The sequence below is a fragment of the Mus pahari genome, chromosome 23 (assembly GCF_900095145.1).
Source record: "Mus pahari chromosome 23, PAHARI_EIJ_v1.1, whole genome shotgun sequence".
Classification (NCBI taxonomy): Eukaryota; Metazoa; Chordata; class Mammalia; order Rodentia; family Muridae; genus Mus; species Mus pahari.
The window spans coordinates 32490566-32501424 of record NC_034612.1 but is presented as its reverse complement, the minus strand read 5'-3'; the positions used below and the strand labels follow the sequence as shown (position 1 = coordinate 32501424).

Genomic DNA, 10859 nt, shown 5'->3' with positions numbered 1-10859 from the left:
CTAGGCACAGACTCTACCACTGAGCCACACCCCCAGCCCCTCACTGGGGGATTGATTCTAGGCACAGACTCTACCACTGAGCCACACCCTAGTCCCTCACTGGGGGATTCTAGGCACAGACTCTACCACTGAGCCACACCCTAGTCCCTCACTGGGGGATTCTAGGCACAGACTCTACCACTGAGCCACATCCTCAGCCCCCAGGTCAGGGTTAATTACCTAGTGAGTTTGAGGCCAGCTCAGGTAACACAAGGTCCCCTGGGAGCCCATCTCAGAAAGAACAACTAAAGCTGTGTATATCAAAGGGCTTGTTCCTATTAAGATAGACACACACACACACACACACAAATCATGTCTTATTAGCCTCATGGAGACTGAATTTATGCAAGGAACCTAGGGAGAAATAACCTTTTCTTTATTCAGTTAGATATTCGGTCCTAATGAGGTCTGCCACCACTCTGGTGAATGAACGCATGGTGTTATAAAACCACACGTGGGGTTGAAGGAGTGATTCCCAACGTGAGCTATGATGGGGCAATGCAGGCACTGACCACTGGCCCATGGCTTTGGCTCAGGTTCTGCATTGCGATGAACCCTGAAGAAGCTGCTGGTCAAGTCCTGCCGGGTGAGAGATAAAAGCCGGGGGCAGGCACAACTATCCAACTGTCCGGCAAGCCCCTTGTTTCCAGCTACAGCACTGTGCAGCCAAATCTGTCTCACACCCTGCAGCAGACCGAAAGCCAAAGCGGCTGCGCGTCTAGCTGGCTTACAGTGTTAGCCTCAGGAGGCTCACAGCGTCTAGCTGGCTTACAGTATGTTAGCCACTCAGGAGGCTCACAGTAAAACTGCAATGACCGCACTGTTGCGATGGCTCCAGAGGTTAAAACAAAACAAAAACAAAAACAAAAAACACGGTCACCTTGCAAGTCTATTGGCCTGAGCTCTCTTGCAGGAGCCAGGATGGAAGGAAACATGGGATCCCTGGACACTGTCCTCTGACCTCCACATGTGTGCTGTGGCATGCACCCTTTACACACGCGCTTGTACAAACACACACTCACACAAACACACACATGCATATGCTCACACACATACAATAATAATAATAAATAAATAAATAAGATTTAAAAGACCCAAAACTGACAACACAATTCAAACAGCACAACGGGTCTCACTCTGAATTGGAGGCTTCATTGAGACAGGCTTGTCTATGTAGCCCAGGCTGGTCCACTAGTACACAACTCAAGATCCTCCTCCTTCAACTACCCAAGCGACCAGGCAATTGCCATGTTCTACCACATCTGGCCAAATCCAGGTTTTTGGTTTGGTTAGGTTGGGGAATGTGGTGTGTGTTCCTAGAATAAGGTCTTCTGTTAGTTTGAGACAAGGTCTCCCGTAGCTTGTGTCAGCTTCAGACTTGCTATGTAGCCAGGGATGTGCTCACAAGGTCATTTTGTTTGTTTGTTTGGTTGGTTGGTTGGTGTATAGCCCTGGCTGTCCTGGAACTCACTCTGTAGACCAGGCTGGCCTCGAACTTCAGAAATCTGCCTGCCTCTGCCTCCCGAGTGCTGGGATTAAAGGCATACGCCACCATGCCCGGCTAGGGTCGTTTTCCCCCTCCCCCCTCCCCACCTCTCATAGGCTGGCAACGTTTAACCTGGAAGCTAGAACCTTCGGAGAAACAATGCTTTAAAATGACTACAGGATCTCCAAGCCAGTTATAACAGGGCCCATTTCCAGGAAACCAAAGTAAAAGCACTTTTTTCCTATAATCCTCTCATTTTAATATGAAATGCCTTAAGTGTAGGGTAATTATGGAAATGAGGCATGGCTGCAATTTGAGTTGTCATTAATTTAGCAAGTTTATCCCCCGACATTCACAAGATGCAAAAACAACAAATACGTTCATTTGGTCTCCAAACCCCACCTCCTTTGCTTTCATTTCTGCTTTTTAAAACAGAGCCCAGTCTTTTTCCAAAAACATCAAATAAGACCCGCATTATATCTCTACATGGTCTATATCTGCTCAAAAAGCTTCTGTATGCTCAGTACAAACTCAGTTAAGTCTCATTACATGACCAACATCATCTTTCCTATGGACCAGTGGTGAGTTATATAGACAGACAACGATGAACTGTTGGCTGTGGTGCTGCGCATCTGTGATCCTGGCATTAAGGAGGGGAAGGACCAGCTCAAAGTCATCCTTGGCTACAGAGGAGACTGGAGGGCAGCCTGGGCTACATGAGGCCCCATCTTATCAAAAAAGGGTTTATAAAACTCTTGTTCCTTGGGTGATTGCCCCAGAGTCTTCAGTGCAAACTGAATGGATTACATTTTTAGCACAGATTCGTTGTGCCAGCTCCTAATGACCTACATCCCTGCAAACTTCTTTGTTTTGGTTTTTTGAAGACAGGGTCTCCAGTAACTTAGCTGGCCTTGCACTACATAGCTGAGGCCGGCTGTGCACTCCTGATCCTGCCTCTACGCACTAGACTGCAGGTGTGCACCATCACACCTGGTTGATGCAGTCCTGAGAGGGAAGTAGGTCTTTGATTGAGCTGCAGCCCTAGGCCCCCACAGACCTTCTGAAAGGAACTTCATAACCAGACCACAGTGTAGCAGAACTGACAAGCCTGACACCCAGCAGCAGGTGCCTCCCAATAAACGGAAGGAAGCCCTTCCCTACAAGGGGGCTGTACTGCAAGTCCTAACCCCAGGACTGCCCAGGCAACAGCTCTCCCTCCCCAGCTCCAAGCACGCTGCACTCCAGCCTCCTCCACCAAACCCAAGTCACCCACACCACCCCTGTGGATCCTCCCCACTCCAGTGGGGCTTCCCCTAGGACCAGTGGGACTGTCCCCTCTCCCAGGTGGCTGGCTTCTGCTGCCCTCCTAGTGTCCTTCCTTCTGCATGATGCCAGGCTGCTGGATAAACAAAACCCCAGTCCCCACATGGTGGAAAGGGTCTGAGTAGACACCCTCTCCTACAGCAACCGGCAAGATGACGCTGTGCGCTGATACCCATTCCTGACCAATCTGCCCCCACCCTGCAGTCCCCTGGGAAGTTTGGGGGCACCAGAGTAGGGGTCTGCGGGCAAAGGGGGTGCTGTGGTCAGCCCTGGTGATGCTATGCAATGAGAAGTCAGGAACTGTCTGTCTTCATGGAGTCAGGCCTTTTTCTCTCTCTCTTTCTTTCTTTCTTTCTTTCTTTCTTTCTTTCTTTCTTTCTTTCTTTCTTTCTTTCTTTCTTTCATGTAAGTACACTGTAGCTGTCTTCAGACACTCCAAGAGAGGACATCAGATTTCGTTATGGATGGTTGTGAGCCACCATGTGGTTGCTGGGATTTGAACTCAGGACCTTTGGAAGAGCAGTCGATGCTCTTAACCGCTGATCCATCTCACCAGCCCCAGTCAGGCCTTTTCAAATGGATTTCAACACATTCAGCTGCTAACTAGATGCTCAATGGCTTAACAACTAATTGGCTACAGTCAACTGACCAGCTGGAAATGGCAAAGAGCTGTCAAGTATCTTTTCATAGATCTGAAGCAATTCCTTAGGTAGCAAAGTCGCCTTGCCATCTGGTTATATTTTATCGGGATGTGAGTCTAATCACTGTGATCTGTGACTTCCACCCTCCTCCCTGAGGCAAAGTCCCTCTGACAACCAGACGCTGGTAGCCAGAGACACAGGAGGGTCCTAGCGAGGACACATGCAGCTCAGATTATCTCCTACCTAATGCCGAGAGCTGCTGACAGGGTGCCACCCACCGGTCACCCCAGCACTGGGAGGTTGGGGCAGGAGGATCAGGAGTTTGAGGTCAGCCTAACCGAGTCATATGGTGAGTTCAGGGCTCGCCAGAATAAAGGAGTGTGGGGTGGGGATGGGACAGCTCAGTCACTAAAGCCAAGCGAGCATGAGGATCTGAGTATGATCTCTCTCACACACACACAGACTTGCTTCCCTGTGCACACAAAATCTAATCTGATAAAGACAGTTTTGTCTCCTGATAGCCATACCAAACACCAGTAAGAGGCAGTTCTGACGAGAAAGAGAAGATAAAAATCAACTGAAATCAGACCCAATCTCTGGGGCCAACACCCATTTGCAGGGGCGAAAAAGTGAAGGTCTGCTTGTGTCTAAAATTTAGTCTTACAAGGAGTTGTGGAAACTTCTGGGGACAAATGACCCTGTCCCTTCAACACATCACTCAGCGAGCGAGAGTGAGATGCATGGAAGGTGGATGCGAATCCTCCAGGGCTGGAGGGGGAGGGGCTCAGTGGGGACACTGCTACTGTATAAGCTCGAGGATCCGAGTCCGGGAGAGGGGAGTGGCTGAGTGGGGACACCGCTTACTGTATAAGCACAAGGACCTGAGTTCGATCCGGAAAGACTCGGTAGAAACCAGGGTGGGTTTGTGATCTCAGTACAGAGAGAGGAGGGCCCCTCGGACCTGAAAGCCAGGCTTGCCTAATTGATGAGCTCCAGATTCCAGGGTCTGTGAGAGACCCTGTCCAAAAAGAAAAGAAGAGGAGAACAAGGAGAAGGAGGAGGAGGAGGAGGAGGAGGAGGAATGTTCCTAAGGAACGACACCCAAAGGTGATCTGTACCCTTTACTCATACATATACACATGTGCCCCATATACAGGCACAAGGACTCACAGGCACACAAGAGACAGAAGACAGCCAGACAGCCTATGACTTTGATTCTAGTCACTCCAGGGTGAGAAATCAGACCACGATGGGGCAGTGGAGCTGAGGGGTGCTGCCAGCAGAACTCACTGTTGATTTCTTAGGTGAGGTGAGCCACTGGGGAGACCTTTCTCTTCTCTTAAGGGATCCTCATCTTCCCCAGGGCGGCCCCACACCTGAGACTGGCTTCTAGCTGGAGCAGAACTGGGGAGGAAGGTACAGGGTGGCTGTGAGACAGCAACCGTGGATCGCGGGTGCTGAGGTTCAGTACCCAGTGTGTGTGGTTTTACTTTTTGTTTCTTCAGAACTGGGGAGAAAATCTGATCCCTGACTGAGCCTAAGCAGAGGACCCCAGAACAAGCACTCTCCTGGGGCAGCACAGGCATCCTTCAAGTGTAACAATCAATCCCAAAGTAAATAGTAAAAAGAAGCCAACAGACATCATCACCAACACAGACAGACAGACAGACAGACAGACAGACAGACAGACACACACACACACACACACACACACACACACACACACACGCACGCACACACACGTGCGCACGCACAAGGAAGACGCTGAATCAAACTCAAAACACAAATATGACCTGTCGATGCAGGCCTATCATCCCAGATACTCTGCAGAAATAGACAGGAAATTGAAAGTTCAAGGCCTGCCTGGACAACCTAGTAAGAGGCTGTCATAAAATAAAAAGTGAAAAGAGGGCTGGAAGGTGTAGCTCAGTGGTAGAGCCCCTGCCTAGACTCCCCCAGTGAGGGGCTAGGGATGTGTGGCTCTCTGCTTACTTATTATTTAGCACATGCAAAGCCCTAGGCTTGAACCCTTGAACCTCAGTACCACAGAGGCATACTCCCTCTGCCTGAGTACCTGGCAGCTCTGGGTGTTTCTTCACCCAAGGATCAAACATAACAGGAAACACTTTCCCTGACACCAGTAATTGAAAGCACTGAAGGTTTGAAAAGATATGCTTCCAGTTGGATTATGGTTTTGCTCTTGTGTGGGAGATACCTTAGGAGAGTGTGTGGTGTGTACAAATTCACCCAGATAAATGGCTGTCACTGTCAGCTATCCTGAGGGTGGGGGAGAAGGCAGCTGAGGATCAGGGCTGCTTTGGGAATCAGTGTGGGCGTCCACAGGGGACAAAACTGCCGAGCGTGGAGCTACTGGAGCATGCTGAAAGCGAGCAGTGGTTAAGTCAACAAAGCTGTAATGCAATGGTTGAATTTGCCGCTATGGTGTGCATACCCACACTTGGCCTTATAACCTCAAATGTTAGTGTTAAAACTGGCTAACAAAACAAGAGATGGGCACAGAAAACACTGCCATTATTTCCAAGTCACTAATGAAATTTTCATTTCAAAATAAAAACTGAAAAGAAAAAGAAAGTGTGCCTCAGGGCCAGAGACAGGGCTCCAGGGACAAGCACCAGCAAGCCTGAGGGCCCAACCTTGGTACCCGACATGCAAGCAAAAGCTGGGGGCCCTGCTGCACTCCAGTAACCCCAGTGCTACAGAGTTGAGGCAGGAGGTTTGCGGGGCTTGCTAGCCAGCCAGTCTAGCCAAACCAGCAGATTCCGGGGTCAGTAAAGGTTCTTCCTGTCCCTGGAGGATGATAAAGATCATAGTGAAGGTATGTTACCCTCTGACTCCAACATGTGTGCATGCTCACACACGTGCATCCGCACACATGCATGCACAAACATGCACACGCGGTCATGAGTGCAAGTACACACATACACAGACACTCATGTGCACACACAGATATACATGCTCACGTGTATACACACACACACACACACACATACACAGCATACTGGTGCAAACATACACAAACATACACATGCACTCACAATGCGAGTGTGCGCACACACACACACACACACACACACACAGCACAGGGCATTCTGTACCCATCCAAAGGGCTTCAGAGCTCAGTGGTAAGTCACTTCCCTGCCAGCTAAGCCACCGTGCTCAGACACGCATCCACTATATGTGCCAGGTCTTGGGACACAGAACTCCAGGCATTGCACACACCGATATCACTTCAAAAATAGCAGCCCTGCCCTACTCAGGACACGAGTGGGAACTCTATGGGTTGAAACTTTACTCAAGGTGGGGGGTGGGGGGACAATTCTGTGCAAAAGAAAGCCTTTTCTTTAAAAGGCAGTGAGGGAGGCTGGGGAGATGGATTTGTGAGTAAGAACCCTTGCCCGCAGCAGGCGCATGTCAGCTGGAATGCCCAGCACCCAGGTAAAAAGCCAGGTGTGGTTTCCTGCTGCTGCAACCCCAGTGCTGTCGGGGTGGAGACAGGAGGATGACTGGGGCTTCCTGGCTGCCAACCTGAGACTCTTCGTCAGGGAATGAGGTGAAGAGCTGGTCAGAGCAGGCCGTCAGTGGCCTCTTCCCTAGGCTCCTGCATGTGCACCTCCATCCCCAACGTAAGAATGAAGCAGGAGGGGCTGGGACACGAACCCTGAGACGAGAACTGGAGATTAAGAACAGGATAGCAGACAGAAGTGTCACCAGAACTTAAGTCTCAGAAAGAGCCCCTAAGAAGGGGAGAGAGAGAGAATGACCATCTGTCAATTTTTCTCAGGCCCAGGAATGAATTTAATGACCTTCTAACTGAACAACCATCCTCCAAGAAATCTGCCTTTTTTAAAAAAAAAAAATTATTCCTTTCAGTGTTGGGGGCGGAACCCGGAGCGCTCTCCCACCAGCTATGTACACTTCACAAGGACACAGCTTTCAGGCCTGGGAAATGAAGGTCGAATTCCCTCTCACACCCTAATGGGATGAGTCACTGTTGGGGTTCAAAGTTATTCAGTACAGAATCTATAACGTGTCTGGATCCTGAGAAGGCGGACATACACAGCAGTACTCCAGACCTGGGAACGACCCCAGCAAAGACTGCACACTGACAGTGCTTATAAATGAGTAATGAGTCGGACACACACACACACACACACACACACACACCTGTGAACCTTGTCAAAGGAACACTAGTGAGCGGTAGAAGCAATTACTGAATAGAAAAAGAAACAGCGGGGAGGAAGTAATTAACACGGCTTTCTCCTAGTACCTAGGATCTTAAGACCCCCAAGGGTGACAGGGCCTGGGAAGAATGGGAGCTTGGAAGAGGGTAAGGTAGGCATGGTGCTGAAATGCCACAGGGCAGTGTCCTGGAAGCTGGGCCAAGCTAGGGACAGACCTGTTTCCTACCATGTTCTGGGGGTAAACTGAGGCACAGCACTTCCTGCTCTGCCTCTTTAAAGCCTCTGCCTCCAGACAGGCCTTTAAAGCATGGACTGCCCCCCACCCCCAGCCCCCAAGGCAGCTCACCATATCCCCCTGCACCGTCTACCTCCCCGGTAACACCCTCCCAGGTGGGAGAGGCACAGCTCACCCATCAGTCCTTCCTCAAAGTGAAGACTGGGTCCTGGCCTGTGGTGTCAGAGGCAGGAGCATACCTAGCATTGTTCTGACTAGCAAAGGTCAGACGTGACCCTGGGGGTTCTGTCTAAATGGAATCAGGGTTGAGGGCGATGGGCTGGGGAGGAGTGGTGTTATCTCAGGATGCTGGCCAGGGGTTAGGTCAGGGCATGACCATGGAGGAGGAGAGTGTTTCAGGGTTGGAGGGTCTCGAGCTGACCCAGAGAGTCCAAGCTGGTAAAGATGGAGATCAGCGTGAGCTGATGGTCTCAAGCCATCCCAAGTCAGAGATGACCTCTGGAGACTTAGGCTGTGTGAGGTAAGGGTTAGGGGTGGCCCTAGGGCCGTCAGGTTAAGGGAAGTCAGGGGTAACCGCTTCTGGCTGCTAAGATGGGGGGTCAAGAGTGATCCCAGGTTTTGAGACCAGGTGGGATCAGGGATGAGCTGGGTTCGGAAAGGGTTGGAGATGATGGGCAGCCAGCTCCAACGTGGGAGGAGTGGAAGACAGATGGGGTCGGGGAGTGTGCAAGTGTGTGTGTGTGTGTGTGTGTGAGAGAGAGAGAGAGAGAGAGACAGAGAGACAAAGAGAGAGAGAGAGAGAGAGACAGAGAGACAGAGACAGAGAGAGAGAGAGAGAGAGACAGAGAGACAGAGACAGAGACAGAGAGAGAGAGACAGAGAGAAAGAGAGAGTCAGAGAGAGAAAGGGGTTAGAGTGGACCCAAGTGTTAAGGCCTGTCCAGGGTCTGGGTGAGAGGATTTCAGGCTGAGTGGGATCTGGGTTTGACCCTACCAATCAGTCGGGCCCATCCAGGAATCAGGGCCCAATGAGTTAACTGGGGAGTCAGGGTTAGTTGGGTCGTGATTAAGATCAGGATAACCACGGGGTCAGAGCCAGGTGAAGGCTGAGATCACCAGTAACTTAAGGATCAGGCTTAGCTGGGCCGGGTGGGATGGAGATCTGTGTAACCAGGGGTCAGAGCTAGGTGGGATCAAGACTGGGAGATGGCAGGGAATCAGAGCCGGATAGAGTCGAGATTAGAGGGGCTAGGGCCTGGCAGGGTCGAGATGGAGGAGGGAGTGACCAGGGGCTGGGACCCGGTGGGGACGATAAGAGATTTGAGGATCGATCCAAGGGCCAGACCAGGCGGGGCGAGTTGGGGGGGGGGGGGACCGGGGGTTCAGGCTGAGCAGGGTCGAGATCAGAGGGTGACAAGGAGCCAAGCCGGGCGGGGTAGAGGTCAGGGGTGGCCAGGGGGCTCAGGCCAGGTCCGGAGAGGGGTGACCCGAGGATGTCGCAGTACTCACTGTTGGGGTAGCTGCAGGGCGGGCGCTCCGCGCCTCTGGAAGGCCCCGTCTACGAAGACCCCGTTCTTGCCGAGACAGCGAAGATAGAAGTGAGGCTCCTGGAAGCTGAGCTGCAGGTGGCGCCGGGAAATGAAGCTCGACAGGCCCATGCTCAGGTCCACCGAGCCCTGCGACGAGTTGCGGCCGATGGTGACGCTGGGCTGTCGCATCAGGAACTCGAACTCCCGACCCTCCAGGCGCGCCAGGGCCGGCCCGGGGCTCTGGCGCACGGAGGCAGCGGCCGCGGCCACCAGGGCGGGCGCGGTGGTGGTGGCAGTGGCGGCGGTGGAGGGCACCGGCCCGGGGCCGAGCTCGGCGGGCAGCGCAGGCGGCCCGGGTGGAGGTTGCGCCGGCGGCGGCGGGGACGTGGTGGCCGGGAAGGCGGCGGCCGCGGCCGCGGCGCATAGCACGGGGCTGCAGGGAGCCGAGCGCAGCGCCAGCAGGGCGCGGGCACCGCTGTCCTCGCCGACTTCGGCCATGTTCGCGCAGATCCGAACGGCTCCGGTGGCGGCCGAGGCGGCGCGGGGCGGGGCGGGGCGGCGCGCGCGGAAACCCGGGCTGGATCGCGTCCTGGAGCGGAGCCTGGACGCCGCAGGACCCTCGCGCTGCGCGCGCAGTTTCCACTCGCGGTGGGCGGGTGCAGAGAGGCACAGAGCCCCCTCCTCCAGCCCCGAAAGGCGTGCGTTGGGGCTTGGACTCACTACGTTTTTAGGGGTGTCCTATTGGGGCTGGAGTTTAAAGTCCAGGGATGCTTGAAATGGTCTCTGCTCCTTGCTGATCGTTTCTGCACAGCTACTCTTTCTGTGCTTTGCTTTTTTTTTGGGGGGGGGGGTGTTGGTATAATGTTGCAAATTACATTTTATTCATTCATTTATTTACTTGTGGTTTTCCACCACGTGTGTGTGTGTGTGTGTGTGTGCGCGCGCGCGCGCGCGCACGGATGTTTGTATGGTCAGAGGTCAGCTCTCAGCAGTCTATTCTCTCCTACCCTGTGGGGTTCTGAGGATGGCATTAAAGTCGACACGTTTGGTGACAAGCACCTTTACTTACTGAACCATCTTGATTGTTCTTGTTTTGGTTGAGATCCTGTCTCATATCAAGGCTGGCCTTGTTTCTGAATACCTAGATCAGGCTGGCCTCAAGTTCATAATCTTCATGTTCCAGCTTCCTGAATGTAGCTGTTAAGGTGTGTGCCACCAAGCCTAGCCCTTTAAAATCAATTCATTCATTCTTTTTTTTTTTTTTTTTTTTTTTAAAGACAGGGTCTATGTATGTAGACCAGACTGGCTTCCAGCTGACGACCAACCTGTCTCAACAATTCTTGCTGGAGTCACAGCTGTGCACCACCACAGCTGGTTCCCCTTGTTCCTTTTAAGGTGAACAGTT

At 52.3% G+C, this 10859-nt stretch overlaps 1 protein-coding gene across 1 annotated transcript in view; it reads right to left on the bottom strand.

Annotated features, from left to right (window-relative positions):
• Positions 1-9986, bottom strand: part of Foxk1 (forkhead box K1) — a 63941-nt gene extending 53955 nt beyond the window's left edge. Inside the window, exon 1 of the mRNA XM_021186744.2 lies at positions 9435-9986. Coding sequence (XP_021042403.1) covers positions 9435-9952 — 518 coding nt within the window. The 5' untranslated portion in view covers positions 9953-9986. The remainder of the gene's footprint in view (positions 1-9434) is intronic.
• Between the last annotated feature and the right edge of the window lie 873 nt (positions 9987-10859).